General features: G+C 35.9%; 3 protein-coding genes and 1 long non-coding RNA gene across 7 annotated transcripts; 2 read left to right on the top strand and 2 right to left on the bottom strand.

Annotated features, from left to right (window-relative positions):
* The first annotated feature begins 467 nt into the window (after positions 1-467).
* LOC110825695 (uncharacterized) lies at positions 468-6,101 on the top strand. Of its 2 annotated transcripts, XM_022056177.2 has the most exons (6): positions 468-824; positions 916-1,085; positions 1,651-1,754; positions 2,027-2,203; positions 3,361-5,276; positions 5,651-6,101. In XM_022056177.2, the coding sequence occupies exons 2-6, from the start codon at positions 919-921 to the stop codon at positions 5,798-5,800; spliced, it is 2,514 nt and encodes an 837-aa protein (XP_021911869.2). In that variant the 5' UTR covers positions 468-824; positions 916-918; the 3' UTR covers positions 5,801-6,101. The 2 variants fall into 2 exon arrangements, with proteins under 2 accessions (XP_021911869.2, XP_088063206.1); XM_088207080.1 differs by lacking the exons at positions 468-824; positions 916-1,085; positions 1,651-1,754; positions 2,027-2,203 and adding an exon at positions 2,217-2,377.
* An 869-nt stretch (positions 6,102-6,970) lies between these two features.
* LOC110825697 (uncharacterized) lies at positions 6,971-10,539 on the bottom strand. Of its 2 annotated transcripts, none has more exons than XM_022056179.2 (5): positions 10,337-10,538; positions 9,156-9,373; positions 8,472-8,711; positions 8,064-8,215; positions 6,971-7,555 (listed from the first exon to the last, which is right to left on the bottom strand). In XM_022056179.2, exons 1-5 carry the CDS (start codon positions 10,424-10,426, stop codon positions 7,365-7,367), a joined length of 891 nt encoding a protein of 296 aa, XP_021911871.1. In that variant the 5' UTR covers positions 10,427-10,538; the 3' UTR covers positions 6,971-7,364. The 2 variants fall into 2 exon arrangements, with proteins under 2 accessions (XP_021911871.1, XP_021911872.1); XM_022056180.2 differs by having other exon boundaries at positions 7,349-7,555; positions 8,027-8,215; positions 10,337-10,539.
* A 1,006-nt stretch (positions 10,540-11,545) lies between these two features.
* LOC110825696 (uncharacterized) lies at positions 11,546-14,385 on the bottom strand. Of its 2 annotated transcripts, XR_015813082.1 has the most exons (4): positions 13,894-14,385; positions 13,115-13,301; positions 12,661-12,776; positions 11,546-11,779 (listed from the first exon to the last, which is right to left on the bottom strand). XR_015813082.1 is itself a non-coding variant. In XM_022056178.2 (3 exons), exons 1-2 carry the CDS (start codon positions 14,342-14,344, stop codon positions 12,682-12,684), a joined length of 546 nt encoding a protein of 181 aa, XP_021911870.1. In that variant the 5' UTR covers positions 14,345-14,382; the 3' UTR covers positions 11,546-11,779; positions 12,661-12,681. The 2 variants fall into 2 exon arrangements, 1 of the variants encoding a protein (XP_021911870.1); XM_022056178.2 differs by lacking the exon at positions 13,115-13,301 and having other exon boundaries at positions 13,894-14,382.
* A 147-nt stretch (positions 14,386-14,532) lies between these two features.
* LOC148253099 (uncharacterized) lies at positions 14,533-23,191 on the top strand. The gene is made up of 2 exons (XR_015813083.1): positions 14,533-15,124; positions 22,897-23,191. It is a non-coding gene; the product is annotated as an uncharacterized LOC148253099 (long non-coding RNA).
* The last annotated feature ends 853 nt before the right edge of the window (positions 23,192-24,044 follow it).

Raw genomic sequence — 24,044 nt, 5'->3', positions numbered from 1 at the left:
ATGAGTGGCAACAAAAGATGCTACCATTTCCTTATTATTATTATTATTTTTTAATTTTTTTTAATAACAAGATTTTTTTTTACTTCATATATATAATAATTAAATATAACTAATTAAAAATTTATCTTCACTATAATTTTTTCACTGTGCAATTTTCTTTAAGAAAACATAATATATAAAATTTGCACAGTAATGAAAGTCAAATCTGAGTCTTTAATTAGCTGGTCAAGGACTGTTAATTAATATAAAATTTATTTAAAATAATTTGTTTTAATTTTTTTTTTCTCTTTTGAATATGTTGTATTTATTTATATAAATAAAATATATAAAAAATTAAAATAAAATTAATAGAGAAATGATAAAACGACAGTTCAACTCACCTTCAATTTTGCTCTCTCTCTCTCTTCAGTAGTAGTAGTAGTAACAAACAAACATCCTATTTTCTTCCTCCCAAAAACAAAGACCAAAAGGGAGGAAGAAACTTATTTATTTTCTTCTTTTTATTATCTAATAATTATATTATTATTATTTATTTATTTATTTACTTACGATGAAATAATCCCCTTCTCCCCTGTCTCACTTTTCTCTTCCTTTTATTTCTTTCTCTTCATCGTTCTTCTTCTGGGTTTCAGACCCGGCCATTTTCTTGTTCTTTTCATTTCTCATTCCCTTCGATTAACTTTCCAATTTCTGTTTCTCTTTTTCTCTATCTACTTCTGCGAAATTCCGTGTTTATTCTATAATTTTTTTTTTTTTCTTTTTGAACCTGTTTACGGTTGGGATTTCTGCAAGTTTCGTTTTGCGTTGAGGACTCGACGTTAACAGTGAGTTGATTATCTGGTTTCGACTGCGGGGATTGAGCTGTCGGTGTCGTTAATCGGTAGGGGATTGTTTTAACCTGGTGTAATTGAACAGGCAATGCAGGAAACACCCACTTGTGTCGTTTCTGAGAGATCTGTTGAAGGCAATCGTCGTTTCGCCAACCTCAGAGGCGTTCAGTGGCGTGTGAATCTCGGGATTTTGCCCTCTTCTCCTTCGTCTTCCATCGATGATCTCCGCAGAGTCACCGCTGATTCTCGAAGGAGGTACATTGATTTATATCGGTTTTAATATTTAGACATGTAAATTTCTGGTCAACTAATGTTGCGCCAGGAGTTTCTTCGTCCTTGACCGGCTTTGGTTTTGGATGATGTGCTCTCTCGTGTGATTTTACCATAAAAATTGGGGCATAGAAGATTCAACTTCGGGTTTCATTGTGATCACCTCGCAGTGGTGTTCTGATTTCTGCAACGGTGTTTCGCCATCATTTTATGTTAAATAGGTTTTTTATTGATGATTTTGCTAATTTACCTGCAAGTTTTGTTGTATTAGTTTGGCTTCTGAGTTTAACTTATGTTAGATCAAACAAATTAGGTCTCATATACATCTAAGTATAACCTCGTGGAACTTGGGCTTCTATTAGGAACTTGAAAAAAGAGACAGAAATAAATAAGGGAAATTGCTTCATTAGTTGTTGAGAACGAGTCGGTAGTCATCTTGAGTGATAATGGATTTCAGAGAGAAGCTTGTATCAGTCAGTTCAGCTAGAGTAATTATAGCAATCTCAAATCTGAATGTGTTAGTAACAGTTTAACGTTTGTGCTTTATTAGATATGCGGGTTTGAGAAGGCGCCTCCTGATTGATCCACATATGCCCAAGGATGGAAGTAGTTCTCCTGATCTCGTAATAGATAATCCACTGTCACAAAACCCAGGTAACTTTGTATATCACTTTGTATTGATTCCAGTTTGTTATTTGACCTTCTGGAAGTGAGTTGCTATTCCACTTCTGTCAGTACTTCAAATTCTTTCCTTCATGTCTACTGTTCTCAGTGCTCTAATTATTGCAACTTCTAATTGTGGTGTTATTGCTAGATTCTCTACGGAATCAACTTTTTTAATGATTGGCTGTTAATATCCTATGACTTCCCATAACTGCAGACTAGTGTATCATTAACACGTTACAAATTGTCATTTTTCCTTCCAGATAGCACCTGGGGTCGCTTTTTCCGAAATGCAGAACTAGAAAAGACAGTTGACCAAGATTTGTCGCGCTTATACCCAGAACATGAAAGTTATTTTCAGACACCTGGCTGTCAAGGCATGCTGAGACGCATATTGTTGTTGTGGTGCCTTAGACATCCAGAGTATGGTTACAGGCAAGGTAAATAATTTTCTAGTGTCAATGATGCTGTTGTTTATTGATCATATGACTTTTCATTTTACTAGAATAATTTATGGGTTAGTCCCCTTGCACTCGGCTTTTGCTCCATGGTCTATCCACTCTGCATCTGTTGGTGCCTCCGTACATCTGGAGTGCTAGAAAAGTGAAAAGCTGGTACTGCCAACTTAATCATGACAGTTTTTTAACAATGAGAAATGATAAGTTTTTGTTCTATTGACCTTTTTTGAAATGTTTATGAGCTTACAAAATGTAATAGCCGATTTCCTTTCTTTAGCAGGAGAAGAACTTCTCTGAATTCGTATTAATGGCTCAAAGCTAATACACAGAGGAAGTTCTTCATTAACTGGTTGAATATACATAAACTTGATCGTTCAATTTAACACCAGAATGTAGTGAGGGTCTCACTGGAGCACCATGCAGACAGCTATTGTTCTCATTATGTACTTAAACAGAATATACAGGATAAGGTTTTCAGGCATCTAAAGGGACAAGAATTTGTGGAACTTGATTATCTAGCCTTGTACCCATTCTTGATTGTGTGCCTTGTAACATATTAAAAAGGGCTACTCGTATTAAAGGTGGTTGTATGTATTTGTAGACTGGTAGGAATATTCCTCCATCTAGTCCTCTCCCTTAATATTGTAGGAAATGGCCTGCACGTGTGCAATTTCTTAACAATGATTTTTTTGTTTTCTTAAGTGCTTGTAAACAAAAAAAATTTCACCCAGTCTTCAGCAGATGAAGAGAGTACATGGTAAAGAAGATAAAAGAATGAGGTTACCTGAGATTGAAACATTCTTGTTATGCACTTGTCCATTCTAGATGGAGTAGATGTGGGAAAGATTTTCTATTATAATGAAGGAAGACTGGAAATCTTAAAAAAATGTAGTCACTACAAGTTTTAGCTTGAGCATACCAGTCTTCTGAAGAGGTTCTAATTGGGACTCTGGTGTTTCTATGGTTGTGATTAGGTGATCTTGATTTCTCTAACATGTAATTCACATTTCAAATTTGAATAACTACCTAATTCACATTCTTCCAAGATCCATTTGCATGAATAATTTTCTTGAAATTTTTTTTCTGATGTTTTAGTTTCCTATCTCCTGATGTGTCTGCATTTCTGGTTATCATTGTAGGAATGCATGAACTTTTGGCTCCTTTGCTATATGTTCTTCATGTTGATGTGACGCACCTTTCTGAAGTGCGGAAAACTTATGAAGACCACTTCACTGACAAGTTTGATGGCTTATCATTTCAAGAAAATGATGTTACATACAATTTTGATTTTAAAAAGTTCTTGGAATCCTTGGAAGATGAGATTGGTTCTCAAGGAAGTTCGAAGAAAGTTAAGAGTCTCGATGAGCTCGATCCTGAGGTACAGATGATTGTATTGTTAAGTGATGCATATGGGGCCGAAGGTGAACTGGGCATTGTCTTATCTGAGAAATTTATGGAACATGATGCCTATTGTATGTTTGATGCCTTAATGAATGGAGCCCATGGTTCAGTTGCTATGGCAGAGTTCTTTGCTCACTCACCTGCAAGTGGGTCAGAAACTGGCTTATCTCCTGTTCTTGAAGCATCTGCTGCATTATACCATCTGCTTTCTCTTGTTGATTCATCTCTATATGGTCATCTTGTTGAGCTTGGTGTAGAACCCCAGTATTTTTCACTTCGTTGGTTGCGGGTTTTATTTGGGCGTGAGTTTTCACTTGATAACCTTTTGATAGTGTGGGATGAAATATTTGAGGCAGATAATACTAAATTAGATAATGGTGTTAAAGATGGTTCAAATGCCAGCGATGGGATCCTTAATTCTCCAAGGGGAGCATTTATTGCAGCCATGGCAGTTTCAATGATACTTTATTTGAGGTCTTCCTTGCTTGCAACTGAAAATGCAACTTCTTGCCTCCAGAGACTACTAAATTTTCCAGAGAGTATTGATTTGAGAAAACTTATAAAGAAGGCCAAGTCTTTGCAGACTCTTGCATTGGATATCGTTGTGCCATCCGCATTTCCTTCATTTAATGGTGGAGTCAGTTATAACCGTAGTAAATCAGTTGGAACAAGAGGTCATACTCTTTCGTATGATTCTGTTTCTCCCAAAACTCCTTTAACTGTTGTACCTGACAGCTATTGGGAGGAAAAATGGAGAGTTCTGCACAAAGCAGAAGAACAAAGGCAAGGTATTGCAGGAAAACCAAACACAACCCAGAAAAAGGGTTGGTCTGAGAAAGTAAGATTAAAAATATCTAGAGCTGAATCCGATCCATCTCCTGCCAAGTTTAAGAATGGGAAGAAGGAACCTAGGGCATCAATTAGGCGAAGTTTGCTTGATGATTTGTCTCGACAACTTGGATCTGAGGAAGATGCAGAGAGAGTAGAGTCCACTGACGTGGTTAAGCCAAATAGTCATCATCATGTAGATGTAGATAGTGATGAAGTCCCAAGCCAAAAAGATGATATCTCTATGGAAGTTGAAGTGGAGGGACAGAATGGTCTTAATAAGGACTTAAGTTGCACTACTGAAGAGAGCTCTCTGAGTGGAAATGCTGGCAGTGAGGAAAACTCATCAATTTTTTCAGATCCAACCAGCCCTGCTAGAGGCACTAGTGACGCTGAAAATGACTCGGAGAAAAGTAGTTTTGTTTCAAATGTATCCTTTGATGAAAATGATATTCATTCTCAAAGAAATGCACAGGATTCACCTCTTCCGGTGTCCCATCCTGATGCCAACACTTCTCCAGAATTGCAATGCAACAATGATAGTACAGGTAAAGCAATGGCAGGTATGAAGGAGAGGAAGTCACTCTCAGGCAGATTCCCGTGGTTTTGGAAGTTTGGAAAGAACAATGCTGGTGAAGAGGTTCCTGATAAAGAAGTTATTCCTGAGGCTCCAAAATCAATCTCCGATGAAAGTCGCAGGGGTGATACAGGTCCTTTTACTGCTGATGGTCTCTGCAATTCATATTCTGGAAGCAAAGCAGATTTGGACCAGAATGTTATGGGGGCCTTGAGGAATCTAGGGCAGTCCATGATTGAACATATACAGGTAAAGTTCTTATGTTCATTTTAATCCAAACTCCAAATCTTCCTTAAAAAGTGCCTCTTTAGATTTTTTTTAGTTATGGACAATAGTTCTAAACTTAATCTGTATCTGGAAGCCTATGCTTGGACAGCCAGTTTCATAGGGGATTTTCTTTAGATTTGTGGATATTTGTTCCTGGCTTTTTCTTTAACTAGTCTTTGTCTGTAGACCATTCTCAGATTTATGTTGGCATTCTCTCTTTCTTAGGGTTAGATAACCAGGAAATGCCTGAAAATTTTTCCTTCTAACTGAGAATTTATTTCTCTGACGTTTTCTTCCGAAAGCTCTTTTTGGGATATAGGCTGTAGTTAAATTTTGACTGTCGCGGTTCCTCTCAGGTAATCGAGTCTGTTTTCCAGCAAGATCGGGGTCAGGTTGGTTCACGGGAAAACTTCTCCAAGAATGTCCTTGTTGGCAAAGGACAAGTTACAGCAATGACAGCTCTCAAAGAGCTTCGGAAAATCAGCAATCTGTTGTCAGAGATGTGAGATTTTCTTAATTTGACATACCTGTAAATATATTTTTGTAATTATTATTATTTTCTAGCACAGAATAAAAATGGTTTCTTCAGCTTCTTTTCTTCCTTCCATCCCTCTCAACAGCCGAATTTTGATGAGATGGTATAAATAGGAGTTTATGTTAAAAAAGTACAGATTTCTGAACTTAAACGCCTGATGATGTTTTGAGGAACTCCTTTATTCTTTTGTATGCCAGCTGATGGCAAGATGATGTTTAGCACCCAAAATGGGGATATAAATTAAAGCCGAAGAGATGGCATTTTTCCTAGTATTTCGGGTAGTATTTATCTAACATTTGTCTAATTATTTAATTACTACACAACATTGTATTTATACTATTTGTCTACAGATCCCCATGGAAACGGGAATTAATGAAAGAGTAAGTTGACCACCCCTGATAGTAGTTAACTAGTACTAGTTGATGGGCAATTTAGCAAGAATATTTTATAAAATTCTTTAGACCCTCAGGATTATAAAATATCTTATTTTCACGCAATTCACATCATTCTCGTATAAGCTGTGTGACTTTTTATGTTCTATCTAGATACAGCGACAAACTATTTTTGCGACAGAATACATTTCCTTGAAAAATTCAGTGTTAGAGGTCCCACAAGTATCTGTTTTTTGGAGACAGAACTCATAAATGGAACACACATTCTCATGCTTATTATCTGTACTCTTCACATTTTATTTTGTTTTATTTAATAATTTATTGCTCCCAAAAAAAAAAAAAAAAAAAATTATTGCAATTAATGATTGCAAGATTTATAGGACGGAGTTGTTATAAGCTCAACTTTACAACATAAATTGCAAAAATAATCATTTTTAAAAATGGTCAGATTAAACTATTTAAAATCTAATATTTATAGTTAATTATGTTTATTCTCAAGTTAAATTCTTATTTTCTAATTGCTGGTTAAAATGTCATAACAAATTTAAGTTACTCATTTTTTCTTGCTTCTGAATAGAAATAATTTAGTGTTTTTTATTTAAAAAAAAAAAAAGGTCAAGAAAGTACATATAAGATTTTTGTATTATTCAAATTTCATATTTTATTCATCTAATATATTCGTAGATAAAAATTTATATCATAATTATTATATTTGAATTGCTTTCGTTCTTAATTTAAATTACTTAAAATGATACAAACATAAAAGATTATTATTGTACAATTTTAGCCGACAATCACTTTTACAGCTAATAAGGTGTCAGAACGAAGCACTAATTGAACTATAAATGAGTTGTAAATTTAAAAAAAAAAATACAAAAGCAACAGAACTTCACAAGACAAGGTTTGAAGAATACTCAAAACTCAAAACTCCTAAATTAACTCAAACTCTATAATTGCAGCATACAGTAATACATACATATATATATATATATATGTATTATACCACTGAAAACCTTTTGCTGATACGATCCATTCCTTCTTTTCTCCTTTCTTGAACATTTATTTCTACATGAAAATAAATCTAAATCCACTCTTCCATCTTTCAAGTTGTTGCCCTGCAGGCAGGATTTTGCTACTATGATCTCAATCTATGTTGTGAAAGCCAGGGAGCAGTGAAGTTATGAAACCAAAAACAATAATTTGGATCTCCTTAACAATTCCCCACCATTGATTCCCACGATTGCCTCCTTCGGGTTGTGCCCCATTTTCATTCTCAACAGCCTGATTACCATTGTTCACGGGTTGATTCTCATTCTCTGCTCCTCCCTGTGCCTCTGAAGGGAGGGTTAGCAGAACTACAGTTATCACAAAAGCATTGACCACAAACAAATATTTGCATGTGAACTATACGCATTACTCTTGCTTTTAAAACTGCATATGTATACACAATTATATAAATAAATATATATAATTCCCTGATGACCTATTCCATGTCAGAACGACATGCATCATGACAGAATGATAAGTGGTACTGCAGCAAAATGTCTTTGGTTTTAAACTTTAAGGATCAAGCATCCATGAAATTAACACAAGTCGTTGTGATGCAGTCTATAAAATTTTGCTTTACTACTTAGAATGTGAAACAAATTCCTGTCATGCAAGCTACCAAACCAGGCATGACAGAATGGTCTCGCAACATTTTGACAGCAAAAAGTTAAGAAAGTATGCATCAAACTTTTATATGATAGAGGAATCATGCTTTTATCCCTAAAGTCTTATTTAACAATTTTTTTGTAGATATGGACCTTTGCTTTCTTCCTCCACAGAGAAAATAGAAGGTACCTCCTAAACCTGCATTTTCATTCCCTTGCCTTGCTGCATCAGGAACATTATCAGCCCTGAAGGCAGGCCTTGGAGGCTGAGGTGGTGCAGCTGCTCTCTGCATCCCTTGTGAAAGCCACCTTATCAGTGGTGTGAGAGCTCCAGTTTGGTATCTGCAGAAATCCACATACACTAATACTATATTAGAAGAATTAATTTGAGTAAAATTCAACGGAAATAAATAGAAGCATTTAGAATGGAGGTGATAACTATAATTCCATGTTTTCAGATAATCCTAACTAGAAACGAAAATGGGAATAAATACATAAATAAAACCTTATTTGCTAATCTTAAGAATCTGAAGATAGTAGGCAGCAACTCGGTGCGCACAATGTCTCAAAGTCAAATTAATAAGATTCAGATACTTACAAATAGATGATTGACGCGAATAGCACAAGAACGGCTAGCCTTTGTCTTGATCCATCTTGATTGAACAGAAATATCACAGCCACAAGCTTTAAGATAAGCAGTAAATCAAGTTGAAATGCAATTTGAAATCTTCTTACGACCACTTGTCTGTGGGGTACAGGTTGTTGCTGTTGACGCTGTTGTTGTTGTCCCACTTGCCTGTTCTCCTCACCTGCTGCTGCATCCTCGGTATTTGTTCTTCTGTTGTTAGAACATGAAAATAAAGTTATGACGTCCTAATGCATTTCCAATAAATGAGTTCATTAGAAAGATAAATTTTGGTGCCTGCTATAGATGTCATCATCGCTAGCATCCGTGGTTGATTATTCAATTTTTTTGAGAAGATATTTACTGCTCAACTTAATCCAAGCCCCAAAAGGTAGTAAACTCTTAAATGTATGCTACGTTCTACATTAACAACCCAACCCATTTATGCTTGTTTTTTGTTGTGGGCAAAAACTACTCGCTTCACATATCTAGAAACCTCTGAATTGATAACTCAGACTAACTAGGTATCTCATTAATATTGAATACCAAAGCAACTAATAGGAAAATATCCATAAATTTAAGTGATACCACAATGAGTCAATAGTCATAAGTCCAAGTTCCCATCTCGATATGAACTGAAATTCCGAATTTACTTACGTGGGTATATTGTAGGTAAGAGGGATAAGATTGTTGGATGGAAGTCCGGTAACGTGCCCCATAAAAGGAAGAACAGGGACAGCATAAATGCCTGCACCCCGATTCACCTGTTCCTGATTTTGCAAGGGAGTTAACCCAGGAACAAGTGTGGGATAGAAGATTGGATGCATCTGAAAATCACCATTTGCAGAAGCTGGAAACCCGAAAAATCCTGGAACCTGTGATAAGGAGCCATAAAGAGAAGATCCTTGTCAAAAACACATTGAAATCAGATCTATGAAAAAATCTCAACCATTGTACATCCCAACATTAAGGAGCCCTTTGCCAAAGCTTATGATATTCAACAATCCCATCTTCTACTCTTTGTTCATTATCTTAATTCAAATTGTGTCTTATCTCCAAAAGCTATAAACTCCAGGTGCTTAGTGATCCTATTATGGAACAAACGTCCAAAAGAAAAAAAAAAAAAGGCGCATCTTCCTAACATGAGAACTCTTAACTGGAAGTTTTTTTATCGATTAAAATCTATAATTGACGCATCACTAAGGCATCCTTAAACACATTATTTTGCTATACTTTATCATTTGGCCTATCAAGTATGTCTTAAAATGTTAAACAAATTATTTCCCAACCAACTGATCTAAATTTCACAAAAGGAGTATTCCTTTAGCACAAAAATCCATTAGAAACTCCACAGTTTACTGAAAATGTGTTGAACTTGATGAATGCTCCAAGCATCACTTTCTCCTCGAGTCAACCAAATGAAACTTCCTTTCAAATAAGGGCCTCAATATTAATGTAAAAATGTCATGCACACACAAATACAACAGGCAAAGCTGTAAACTAAAGAAGAATTTCCCACCAACATGAAGAAAACTAGAGAACATCAGCCTATATATAATCCCCCAATAGGAAAAACTGAACATTTACACATCATTCATAATGCAATATTGAATAATTGAATCATCCCCTTCTCATCAGCACTCCAATCTATAACTAAAACCTAATTGCACAATCAAGGAGCAAATTTCAAATCTACATTTATATACATGTGCGCTAAAACTTTTAGAAAATCAAAGTGAACAATAAACAAATTAAGCATAAGAAAGAGTATATCGAAAGGGGATAAGAATTAAAAGAAACTGCATTTGATGGAATTAAATCGATTGTCGATATAAGACCTGTGGTTGCTTGGCGGTATCTTCTGCTGATCTCTGGAACGAAGAGTGTTTTGACGCAGACGAAGACGACTTTTCGGGTTGTTCAGCCATTGTAGATTGATCAAAGTTTTTTAAGCTCGTTGTCTTCTCCTCTCTCCCTCGTACTCAGACCGACAGGCGAGTTCTTGTTCCTGTTTTCTCCTTTTCCCTCTTTTTTCTTTAATATATATATATACACATATGCTAGATACGTATATACGTGTGTGCATATACATAAATACACATATGTATGCGGATAGGTTCTGAGGTTCTGTGTGCCACGTCGAGTTCTCGGTTTGACGCCAATAGGGACGTGCCACGTTGGAATTAGAGGTGATATAAAAATTACTTTATATATATATATATATATATATATTTTTTTTTTTTTCATCTCTTTACACTTTTTAATATATATATATATATATTTTAATTTATTGTCAATGTAATACTTTGTTGTATTTCTACCCGTGCTTAATAACATTTCTTTGGGTTTTATTTTTATGGCAGAAAATTAATAAACTTAAATAATTTTAGTAAAAAATACATGAAGAATAATTTAAATACGTTATTTTAAAGCAATTATTTTTAAATTTACACAATAAATAATTATTTATTAATTTTTTTTTATTATAGCAAAAAATATGAATATGGAACTATACAAAAATAATTAATGATTCCAACTCTGTGTTTTGTTCTTCACCCTATTTAAAAAAAAAAAATCATAAAATAAAGTTTCACCCTCATTATTCGAAAATTATATTTCATTTACTATTACGCAAAACATATATTAAGAAATATTTCAACTCTTGCATTACCATTCATAGGTAATTAATTAAGCATTGATTTATAATTAAATTTACTCACAAATCTTCTAATCCTAACGTGGATGATATAATTAATGTAAATACAAATTTTGTTTATATGGGTGACAAAATATGTTCTTGCTTTTATATTGTGTTTAAATTCTTTTACTTTCATTTGGAAAAAAATAAAAAAAATCATTTTGACTTATTTTTAAACATAATGTCATTATCATGTTAAACTAGTTGAAATCAGCTTCGAAATTTTAAATTTCCATCAATAATTTTATTTCCAAATAATCGATAATCAAAAAATAAAATTTTTCAAAAATTATAATCTAATGATCATGCAACTCCTAGTAGCATAACTCAAAAGGTCTTAAAAGAATCATCAGGGAAAAATCCAACTTGTAATTGTTCAAAGAAAATTTACATGATCCGAATAACATCAGGATCAACTTCCAAGCAGAATAGAATGGTAGTCTTTAACTTATTTAACAACTGCTTAAGCTGCATCCTGCAACCGATCCTGCAGTCAAAACTACCAGTATTGCATCTGTGCAACACCTGATTCAGATACTTTTGTTCTGCCTGCTTTTCCTCGACCACTTAATAGAGACGAGGCCTGTATATACCAACAATCATCAGTTAACAGAAAATGATGGTGAAACTTGACATATATGTTTATCCAAAGTTAGTTTGGAGAGTTTGAATTAAACGTCAGTTTCGGTTAGAAACTTTCCACCGACAAATTCCCTTGGAATTTATATGGTAAACGAAATTTATAGAACTGTGATCAATCAAATACTACAAAGCTGCCTATCTGCATGATTGAAGCTTTTATTTTTGCAACATGGCAGTTCATACCATCAATTATCCTAGCTCTTATTGTGGCTTGGCATCCATTATTGAGTAGAAGGATAAAATAAAGCAACCAATTATCTAAAACTTCAAAATTTATTACTTACTATATTGTATTTCAATACTCACTTCGTGTGTAAATGAAATTAAACACTGATTCAAGCAGGCAGACCTACGTTTAGGCTCTAGGCTACACTTAAATCAATACTTAACAGGCAAATCAGATTCCCATCATTTCAATTCAGAATCTCAAGCTCTGATAATATGTGAAGTTATTAAATTGGTGGTCAATTATTCTAAAAACTTAAGCCAATAAGAGAAAGTATTCAAGCATAATATTTAATAATATTCTACGCATCAGAAGCCATGATAAGAAAAGTTGTGCCTGAAAAACCTACCCAAGCATTCACTCACACACAAGAAGCAATAAGCCTGAGCAGAAAGTATGCTTAAATCAAACGAGCACCTAGATTATCAAAATCATGAGAGTAAGCACTGCAGATGATATTATTATCCATCCTATGGGCAAAAACTCTAAGTCACTCCCTAAGATAAAAAGTCTATCTTGAAGGAAATAACTTGAGCCAAATTTCAAGGTTATGAAAAGAAGCAATGGTGACTCACTAGTTACTAAAACAGACTTACACTGAAACCAAGATATACGATTTAGTTGTCATCCTCATCTTGAGTTTCAGTTGTGCTTTCTGAATCTGCCAGCACTTCCGCACTATCCACCTCCACCTGCTGGGTGGATGAATTATCTGCAGTTACAAATGAACGTATTTTTATACCAGTTAAAGTTCATGAACCTCAGACATAATATTTGGAACAATATCTATCATACCACCACATTCTCAGGCTAAAGAAAAGCACTTTAAACTAACCAGTTTCCAGATTATATTTGATTCCTAATGTTTGTTATAGTTCTTCTTCATCTAACTGTCAAGTTTTCACATATCTGTTTAGAATGAAAATTCCATTGTTATTTTTGCTGTTATTTTTACATCTTCCTGTTCCCATAAAACTTCCCTTCTATTTCTGGGTTTGCCCATTCCGGGATTTTAGCAATATTGTGTTAAAAAAGATCGGAAATACTCACATTTCAACGGCCCCCATTCAACTTTAACTCTACTGAATTAAATCAGCATCATCCAAACACAAAGTTATTAATTTCTTGAACTATCTCCAGTATCAAACTCAAGCAGAGATTTAGCTTCAGATGTTATGATAAACCCTCAACTTCAAGCCGGAGATCCAGCAGGATTCCCCTAAGGAATCCCAAATACCTGCAGTAACCACCAACTACTAGCAAAGGAAGCGGGCAACAAAGACCACTATCTCCTCCGTTTTTATTGTAATTTCTGTTTATTGATAATTATCCAGTAGCATAGATGTAGGAAAAGCAGTTGTAACTTTCTCTATTTAAACACCGGAAATCATCAATTAAGGGATAGAAAAAAACAGCTTGTTCATTGGTCTTTTCTCGCCAAAAGTAGAAAATTACTTACTGTACTTGTGCCTCTGACTAGGACCAACATGTTATCCTGGCGCCATGAATGCAAATTGCTTGATATGGTCTTATTTTCACAGCATCCATAGGGATGTTCCATTCAAGATGCTATTAGCAATCTACCTTTCTATTTCCATTGAGAATATAAATTGCCAAATTGGTACGTCAAAAGACAGAGAACGAACGTTCAATAACTTCACACATAAAAGTAATATACAAAGCTTAAATCCAACTCCAAGTGTGAAAACCTAACCAAGTGCCCTATAGTAATATAGGATGGATAATAATAGAACCTGAATATACACACAAACATATATGCACGTAAACTCAAATTTCCATTTCATATTAGGTTAATCAGCTAACCGCACCTTTGATGAAGAACGATGAGGAAGGCCAGCCGATAGAGGTGGTGAGAGAAAGGGACTGCTCTTTGGTCAAGGGATTGGCCAAAATGTCAAACAAATCAACGATCTTGGTTGAGCCCGTCGGCAGAAGGGGCGGAACCCAGAAGGAAGAGCCAGGGATGAAGGGGAGCCAATCGGGTGTGGACTTCTGCACGAGGAGCCTGCGGACGACGTCCTCCAGCTTCTTCACCGCCAAAACCTCGTAGTCTCTATTATTGTCTGACGAAGAAGAAGAAGAAGAAGAAGAAGAAGAAGAGGAGAGTGATAAATCGTCGAGTTCGATTTCAATGAATTGGGGAGTAGATGAGCGGTGGCGATGGAAAGATAGGACAGTTATTAAAGGTGCTGATTTGATCGACTGAGAACTGCATAATTTGGAATGGCGGAGTAGGGCTTGGGAGATAACTCCGGCCATGTCGAAGACAAATGTATTGTCAAAATTCGCCAGATCTATTTGTCTATACATTTATATGTAGTAAAATATTTATTTTTGTGTTTAAAAAATTAAGTTATTCAAATTAATCACTCCCTTGACACGAGTTCGATTCCTTACAGTTCGAACTAGATGAGATTAAAAAATTATTATTCAAAAACAATTCGGAAAAAAATTATATTATTTTTAAATAAAAAATGGAAGATATAATTTTTTATAAAAAATTAAAACCAAAATTTTTAAAAGATATGATTTAATTAATTTTAGTCAAATCTTCTATTCCCATCTTTTATTTAAAATTGATGAATGTTAGTATTAATATTTGTTACGTGAATTTAAATATTTACTAAGTGTCTCCATATGTAATATATATATCTTATGTAGCATATGTTGTATTCATTGTAATATTTTAACATATCGATTTGGTGTTTTTAAGGGGAAAATTTGTGTGTGTGTAGTGTAGCACAAGAGGAGAATGGACTGAGGCTGATTTAAGGAATAAAGACTGAGTATTTGGGGAAGAACAGATCGGATGGTGGAGAAGAGTTAGAAGTTTCAACGATTGGGATTGAACCGGTTTGGGTATAAAAGGGAATAATGAACTAGGTTGGAAAGAAAAAGGGGAGAAGAAGAGAAATAGAACAAAAAAAAAAGAAAAGAGAAGGGTCCAAGAGAACAGCGGGATGACGAATGATTTGTAGTTGCCAGGAAGAACGAGAAGCAAGAAAAGTCGGTTGAATTAGAGGCAGATGGAACCAAGAGGTAAATAGATTTTGCACTTTAAAATCCGGCAATGGTAACACTTGATTGAAGTTTTTAAGTTCTTTCCCTCAATTTGGGAGTAGAGGTTGGGAGCTTAGCAAACTAAATGGGAGTGTGAGAGATACGGGAAGAGGTAGGTGTGTAAGTGAGGTTAATTAATAGTAACAAGCCGATGTAGGCAGACGCGAGTGAGAGTATGACTGAGGGATTATCGATACTGGGGAGGAGTGGTTGTGCTATGCGTTTTGGCAGGGTTGTGTGTGTGTGTGTGTGTGTGTGTGTGTATGGCCATTTTATGGTTGATAGGGGAATTCTGGACATTTTTGTGTGTGTATGGCAGTCTATATGAGCGATTGTGTGTGTGGCCATTGGTTGGTCAATATAGGTATATACATGCAGTAAAGTATGTTTTGGAAGGATTGTGTGTGAGTGGTAGCCTATAGGGGCGATTGTATGTGCGTGTGGCTATAGGATGGCTGTTTTGAGGATGTGTCATACAAACATGATGGCCAATGAAGGCGATTGCATGTGTGTGTGGCCAAAAGAGGGCCAGTGTTGCTTTCAATGGTGTTTTGATAGGCCAATACAAGCGGTTGCATGTATGTGTAAGGCTAGGGGATGGCCGAAATTGTGTTGGTGGCATACTGTTGAGGGTGCAGAATGCCGGAATGGCGACTGTGTGCTTGTGTGTCTGTAGTTTAGTTTTGGGAGGAACTTTGAGTTGTGGTATAGGGGTATTGACTGAAAAAGGGGTCTATAAATGCACAGAAATTAGGTTGGAATTTCTTGGGCTGTTTCTGGAGTATGGTTTCTGGAATTTGAGCTGAACAGAGGCTGAAGAAGGCGGGTAGGTACGTCTAGGGCTGATTGGAAATGGTTTAGGCAATTGGGAATGGGAACAATAAAGGGAAGTGTGGAAATTTGGAGGGGTTGTAGGTTGTAGTGACTGTAGATAGGGGAACAAATGAGAGAATAGGTGGTGGATTGATGGGAGGCAATAGCATGGGAATTTAATTAGTTTCCAACATTGTATTTTAAGTTGAAATCTATTTGACTGGGCTTATGTATGCTCACTTTCTATTAGTTACATATGTGGTGAAGGACAAGGTTGAAATGGAACTTCTGTCAGTGGAGTACAAATCGTAGGGGAAGAGTTTAAATAAAAGAGATGGAAAAATTACACTTATACATAAACATATTGTATACTATTCACTGGTAACCAACTATTTGCTAGTGTAAGAACAATGTGTGAACTAGAGAATTAATCATTATTGAATTTCTGTAGACATACAATAAAATTTGAGATGGAAATTGTGCACCGTCTATTGTATGGTGAATAACAGTTAGAAAATGAGAGAGTTAATAAATAAGTTTCCTTGGAAATTTTTGGGGCGTTACAGTTGATATCAGAACAATAAGTCCTAGGAACTGATGTAATGTTGTATAAAAAAATGTAATGAGAGATCTAACTTGGAATGTTGAAATATAGGTAGACAATGAGACGTGACGAAGAGAGACAGAGGTCGACCACGACGTGGATCCACCCCAAATTTCCAGGATCCGTCGGCGGCACCCCGAACACCTTTCTCCCAACAGGTGCCACTATGTGTCTTCCAAGGGCCACCTCCATATCAAGCAATACCCCCCACCACTTACCAGAGATCTACTCCTACACCCCAAGTGCCGCCTAATGAGGCAGGCAACCAACCACAAGAGGATTTCAACATATTGTGTCGGGTAGTTGAGAGCTTGGCAACAATGATCCGTGAAAGAGAATTACAATCGGAGACACTCTTCCACCTACATCATGGTACTAACCAATGTGGGGTAGATACGAGTAATATTGAGAAGTACCGGAGACTCAACCCTCCCGCTTTTAATGGGGGTTCTAACTCACTTGTGGCGGAAGACTAGATAAAAAAAATTGAGAAGTTGTTTGATATGATAACAGTTAATGCAGAACAAAAAGTGTAGTTAGCCACGTTTATGTTAAGAAGGTCAGCAGAACATTGATGGAATTTGAAGAAGAGAGCCCTTGTTTCCCCAATAAAATTCAGTCTCTTTCCTCTGTCTGAGAAGGTCTAGAAAATATTCAGCATTGAATGCTTTATTTCTTGAAGCATTCAATGCTGAATATTTTCTAGACCTTCTCAGACAGAGGAAAGAGACTGAATTTGCAGAACTGCGTCAAGGTAAGTTGTCAATGACAGAGTATGTAGAGAAGTACATAGATCTGTGGTGTTTTGCGCTGGAAGTCATGATGAATAAATTGAAGAAAGTTAGGAGATTTGATAAGGGATTGAGACCAGAGTTATTCCATCAGGTAGTTGTGTTCGCATTGCCTACTTACCAGGCAGTACTGGAGAAGGCACAATTGGTGGAGACTTTGTATAGAGAGCACACTGAGTATAGTAGAGGAATAACAAGACGTAAATGATTACCACCACCAGTTGGCCAAATAGAGAAGAGACGAAGGATAATACAAGATTTAACACCAAGGCATCAGATACTGCTAAGGAATAGAGATTATGCACACTGTGGTAGGAGCCATGGAGATCGGCCGGCCATGTGGGGCTCCTATTCGGGGATGTTATAAATATGGCAGTACTTAGCATTTTGTACGTGATTGCCCGGTACCTAAAGAGTCTAGTAGACCGGCCATGTGGGGCTCCTATTTGGGGATGTTATAGATGTGGTAGTACTTAGCATTTTGTACGTGACTGCCCGGTACTTAAAGAGCTTAGTAGACCGATGATTCCAGGAAGAGTGTTCACCTTGTTGGCATAAGATGTGGAGACTGCCTTGGAGCTGATCTAAGGTATTTTTTACATTTCGAATTTTTCTGCTAAAGTACTAATTGATCCAAGAGTAACATATTCATTCACCTCACCTAGGTTTGTTTCTAAGTTGGGGAAAAAGTCAGAAGTGTTAGACTACATGCTCATGGTGTCAACACCAACTAGTGGTGACTTGTATACGGATGTAGTGTATAGCTTGTGCAAAATAGAAGTGGCTGGGAGGGAATTAGAGGCAAATTTAATTCCTCTAGATATTAAGGATTTCGATGTAATATTATAAATGGATTGGTTGGCTACCCACCATGCACATGTAAACTACTTTCGTAAAAAGGTTGTGTTTAAAATTCCTGACGAGAAACCTTCTCCATATATATAAAAAAGAGATTTTTTGAATGTACAAAATTGTTTGTTTTTTTTTCTTTCTTCGCATAAAGTGATTCCTATAATATAATGAAGCGGGACCGGTTAGACGAAGGGATTATGTGTATAGTCCTTTGTGTGAATTACTATAAATCTTGTATTCATGGCCTTATTATTTATTTCTATGAATAGCTACTTTACAAATAATTATCTCGCACGTGTAATTAATAGGGAACGAGAGTAACAGGATCACACTCCAAGAGATACCCGTAGTGAGAGATTTTCTAACGTGTTTCTGGAGGATCTCCTCAGGTTACCACCTAACAGAGAGGTGGAATTTACTATAGAGCTACAACCGGGAACTCAACCCATTTTGAAGATTCCATATCGGATGGCGAGATCAGAGTTACTACAGTTAAGTAAACAACTACATGAATTATTGGATAAGAAATTTATAAGGCTCAGCGTATCCCCATGGGGTGCACCTGTATTATTTGTAAAGAAAAATGACCGAATTATGCGAATATATGTGGATTATAGGGAGCTAAATCAGGTAACAATAAAAAACAAGTACCAACTTCCAAGGATAGATGATCTATTTGATCAGTTGCTTGAAGCTTAGGTATTCTCAAAAATCAATCTGCATTATGGGTATCACCAATTGAGGATTAGAGCAGAGGACATAGAAAAAATTGCCTTTCGCACCAGGTATGGATATTATGAATTTTTTGTTATGTCGTTTGGAGTGACGAATGCGCCTGCAGTGTTCATGGACTTGATGAATCAAGTATTTAGGCCTTTGTTGCATCGTTATGTGATTGTGTTCATAGATGACATACTGATACACTCTAAGAGTACAAAGGAGCATGCGGTACATTTGACAATAGCATTGGAGATGCTTAGAAGGGCCAAATTATATGTAAAGTTTAGTAAATGTGAGTTTTAGCTTGATTAAATTTTGTTTCTAGGACATATAGTGTCGAAGGATGAAGTGTCCATAAATCCTGTAAAGGTAGAAGCAGTAGTAAAATGGAATAGACTGAGCATGGTGACTGAAGTTCGGAGTTTTTTTTGGGGTTAGTCAGATATTACCGTAGGTTCATCCAGAATTTTTCAAGCATAGTTATGCCACTTATTAGATTGACTAAGAAGGATATAAAGTTTGAGTGAGATGATGATTGTGAGAATAGTTTTAATCAGCTTAAACAGAAACTTACTACTGCCCCAGTATTGACCATTCCATTAGGTGACAGGGGTTATGCAGTATATAGTGATGCATTCAGTTTGGGGTTGAGGTATGTACTAATACAGCATGTCCGACACATGATTTATAGTTAGCTGATGTGGTATATACCCTGAAATTATGGTGACACTACTTGTATGAAGAGACTTTTGATATTTACTATGATCATAAAAGCTTGCAATATTTATTCACCCAGAGAGAACTTAACATGCGGCCGAGGCGATGGATAGATCTATTAAAAGATTTTGACTATAAGATTCACTATCATCTGGGAAAGTGAAATATGGAAGTAGATACTCTCAATCAGAATAATATAGGGAGGTTGAATCATCTGATGGTATCTGAATGGGACCTATACAAGGCCATGCAATGGGTGGAAATACAAGAACAATATCTGAAAAAATATGTAGCTAGTTTGCAGGTGCAGCTGACATTGATTCAAAGAATTAGGGAGGGCCAAATGACATATGCAGGGTTACAGTCGATTAGGGGAGGAGTGGAACATGAGATAGCGACAGAATTCAGTGTATGTGAGGATGGAGTACTCAAGTTTCGGGCAGAATGTGTATTCCTAATGATGAGGAATTGTGAAAGGAAATACTCAAGGAGGCTCATACACACGATTAACCATACATATAGGAAATACTAAAATTTACCGAAATTTACAAAAGCATTACTAGTGGATGGAATGAGAACGGATATTGTTGAATATGTGGCTAGGTGTTTAACGTGTCAGCAGGTGAAGATTGAACATCAGAGGCCTGGGGGGTTGTTGCAACCCCTATCGATACCAGAGTGGAAGTGAGAACATATTTTCATAGACTTTGTGACTAGGTTACCAAGAACTCGCAAGAAGTGGGATAACATTTGGGTAGTGGACTGTTTAACTAAATTCTCTCATATTTTAGCTATCAAGATTTCGGACTCAATGGATCAGTTGACCAAGTTGTATATCAGGTTACATGGGATTCATATATTAATTATTTCAGATAGAAATCCTAGGTTCACTTCTAAATTTTAGAAGAGTTTGCAACAGACGATGGGCACCAAATTGAGCTTAAGTATGACCTTTCATCCCCAGACGAATGAGCAGATTGAGCGGACAATACAGGTACTATAAGACATGTTATGGGCTTGTATCATAGATTTTGGAGAGGATTGGGAAGGAATACTACCCTTAATAGAGTTCGCTTACAATAAAAGTTACAATGCTAATATCGGAATGACTCCCTATAAAGCTCTCTACGATAGACCCTGTCGGTCTCCGATTTGCTAGGATGAGGTGGGAGAAAGACAGTTGATAGGACCAGAGTTGGTAGAAGAGACAACTACAAAGTTGATTATGATAAGAAAGAATTTATAAGCTGCGTAAAATAGACAAAAGAGATATACAGATTATTGGAGGCAGGATTTAACTTTTGAGGTAGATGACCATGTATTCTTGAAGGTTTTGCCAATGAAAAGTTTGTTGAGATTTGGGAAGAAGGAAAAATTGAGGCCCTGATTCATTGGACCATTTAAAATTTTGGAGCGGGTGGGTGCAGTTGCTTACAGAATAGCACTCCCTCCAAGGCATGCAGGAATGCATGATGTATTTTACCTTTCGATGTTACGAAAGTACCAACCTGACCCGAGTCACATCATATAATATAGAACTCTCTGTTTGAAAAGGGACTTGACCAATAAGGAGCAACCAATTAGCATTCTTGAACGACAAGAGAGGAAATTGAGGAGTCGGACAATACCCATGGTAAGAGTATTGTGGCAACACCACTCAAGTAAGGAGGCAATGTGGGAGCGAGAAGACGAGATGAGAACTCACTAACCCCAGCTGTTTTAGGTAAAAATAACGAAATTTAGGGGACTAAATTTCTTATAAGGCCGGGTGGGGGGAAGATATTGTAATATTTTAACATGTTGATTTGGTGTTTTAAGTGGAAAATTTGTGTGTGTGTAGTATAGCACAAGAGGAGAATGGACCGAAGCTGATTCAAGGAAGAAAGACGGTGAGTATTTGGGGAAGAGTAGATCAGATGGTAGAGAAGAGTTAGAAGTTTCAACGATTGGGATTGAGCTGGTTTAGTTATAAAAGGGAATAATGAACCAGGTTGGAAAGAAACAAGGGAAAAGTAGAGAAATAAAAAAAAAAAAGAGATAAGGGTCGAAGAGAACAACGGGACAACAAACGATTTGGAGTTGCTAGGAAGAACGAAAAGCAAAAAAAGTCGGTTGAATCAGAGGTAGAAGGAACCAAGAGGTAAATAGATTTTGCACTTTAAATCCGATACTGGTAACACTTGATTGAAATTCCTAGATTCTTTTCCTCAATTTGGGAGTGGAGGTTGGGAGCTTAGGAAACTAAATAGGAGTGTGAGAGATACGGGAAGAGGTAGGTGTGTAAGTGAGGTTAATTAATAGTAACGAGCCGATGTAGGCGGACACGGGTGAGAATATGACCGAGGGATGGTCAGTAACGGGGAGGAGTGGTTGTGCTGTGCGTTTTGGCAAAGTTGTGCGTGTGTGTGATCATTCTTTGGTTGATAGAAGAAAATATAAATGGTCAGGTAAGTTGTGTGTGTATGGCCATTTTATGGTTGATAGGGGAATTCTGAACATTTTGTGTTTGTGTGGCAGCCTATATGAGCAATTGTGTGTGTGTGGCCATTTGTTGGTCGACATAGGTATATACATGCAGTAAAGTATGTTCTGGAAGGATTGTGTGTGAGTGGTGGCTTATAGGGTTGCTTGTATGTGTGTGTGGCCATAGGATGGTCGTTTTAAGGATGTGTTGTGCGAGCATGATGGCCAATGAAAGTGATTGCGTACATGTGTGGCTAAAAGAGGGCTGATGTTACTTTAAATGGTGTTTTGAGAGGCCAATATTGGCGACTGTATGTATGTGTAAGGCCAGGGGATGGTTGAAATTGTATTGGTGGCATACTGTTGAGGGCGCGGAATGTTGGAATGTGTGTCTGTAGTTTAGTTATGGGAGGAACTTTGAGTTGTGGTGTAGGGATATTGATTGAAAAAAGAGTTTGTAAATGCATAAAAATTAAGTTAGAATTTCTTACGCAGTTTCTAGAGTATGGTTGCTGGAATCTGAGTTGGACATAGGCTGAAGAAGTCAGGTAGGTACATCTGGGGCTGACTGGAAATGGTTTAGGCAGTTGGGGATGGGAACAATAAAGGGAAGTGTGGAAATTTGGAGGGGTTGTAGGTTATAGTGACTGTCGATAGGGGAACAAATGAGAGAATAGGTGGTGGACCGATGGGAGGTGATAGCATGGGAATTTAATTAGTTTCCAACATTGTATTTTAAGTTGAAATTTATTTCACTGGACTTGTGTATGCTCACTTTCTGTTATTTACAGATGTGGTGAAGGACAAGACTGAAATGGAACTTTCGTCAATGGAGTTTAAACCGTAAGGGAAGAGTTTGAATAAAAGAGACGGAAGAATTACACTTATACACATACACATGTTATATTATTCACTGGTAACTAGCTGTTTGTTGGTGTACGAACAATGTGTGAACTAGAGAATTGATCATTATTGAATTTTTGTAAACATGCAATGAATTTTGAGACGGAAATTGTGCACCATCTATTGTATGGTGAATAACAGTTGAAAAAGAAGAGAGAGTTAATAAATGAGTTTTCCTAAGAATTCTTGGACCGTTACACTCATATTAAAAATAAAAACATAATCTTAATTGATAAAATTATAAAAAATTAAAAAATTAATTCAATTTTAATACCCATAAGCATATTATATATCGAGTACAACTTATTTGATATTATAGATATATTCCACAACAGAAATTGAGATGGGTATTTATTTATTTAATTTGATTTATTATTAAAAAAAGAATATAATTGTTTATCTAATAATAAAAATTGTAGTTGGATTTGTTTTCATTTTGTAAAATAATTTAGTACTAAGATTGTAATAAGCAAAAAAAAAAAAAATTATTTGTTGCATTAGGGTATATGTTTATATTAGATTTATTATTGTAAAAATAAATAAAAGGAAAAGAAAAAGAAAAAGAGAATTAAAACATTTAATTTTATTGAGTTATTATTCTAATAAAATATTATTGATTAATACCAATAATATTTTTGGTAATTACATTTTATATAAATGTTGTATTAATAATGGTGTGATTGGTAGATTGAGATTGGGAGGTGATGGTGGAATATGGACATACACAAAGCTGGTCTCTACAAACACAGACGCACCTTTCGCAAGCATTATCACAATCTCCATCTTTCTTGCACTTGATTATTCTACTCACACGTCTTCCTTCTGTTTCCTTCACCATACCTTCAAAATAAAATATACTATTAACTTTCACTATTAAATTACTCATTCAATCAAAATAATCCTAAATTTATTATATTAATTTTCAAATTTTAGCATTAAAACAAAAGAATTCATAAGAAAATTTTATGTGCCCTTGTACTGGGAAAATTAATTTTCGAACATAATATTCGGGACTATTAGAGCGAGATCTACTTTT

This window comes from Carica papaya, chromosome 7 (assembly GCF_054855325.1).
Source record: "Carica papaya isolate Zhongbai chromosome 7, ASM5485532v1, whole genome shotgun sequence".
NCBI lineage: Eukaryota > Viridiplantae > Streptophyta > Magnoliopsida > Brassicales > Caricaceae > Carica > Carica papaya.
This window is presented reverse-complemented; position numbering and strand designations above follow the sequence as displayed.

Coding starts and splice junctions, on each gene's coding strand:
- LOC110825696 (XM_022056178.2), bottom strand. CDS start 14,344: ATGGCCGGAGTTATCTCCCAAGCCCTACTCCGCCATTCCAAATTATGC. Junction 12,777..13,893: donor CTCATCGTTCTTCATCAAAG/GTGCGGTTAGCT, acceptor TTGTAACTGCAG/ATAATTCATCCACCCAGCAG.
- LOC110825695 (XM_022056177.2), top strand. CDS start 919: ATGCAGGAAACACCCACTTGTGTCGTTTCTGAGAGATCTGTTGAAGGC. Junction 1,086..1,650: donor ACCGCTGATTCTCGAAGGAG/GTACATTGATTT, acceptor GTGCTTTATTAG/ATATGCGGGTTTGAGAAGGC. Junction 2,204..3,360: donor AGAGTATGGTTACAGGCAAG/GTAAATAATTTT, acceptor TTATCATTGTAG/GAATGCATGAACTTTTGGCT.
- LOC110825697 (XM_022056179.2), bottom strand. CDS start 10,426: ATGGCTGAACAACCCGAAAAGTCGTCTTCGTCTGCGTCAAAACACTCT. Junction 9,374..10,336: donor ATACCGCCAAGCAACCACAG/GTCTTATATCGA, acceptor TCCTTATCACAG/GTTCCAGGATTTTTCGGGTT. Junction 7,556..8,063: donor TGAAAATGCAGGTTTAGGAG/GTACCTTCTATT, acceptor CCCTCCCTTCAG/AGGCACAGGGAGGAGCAGAG.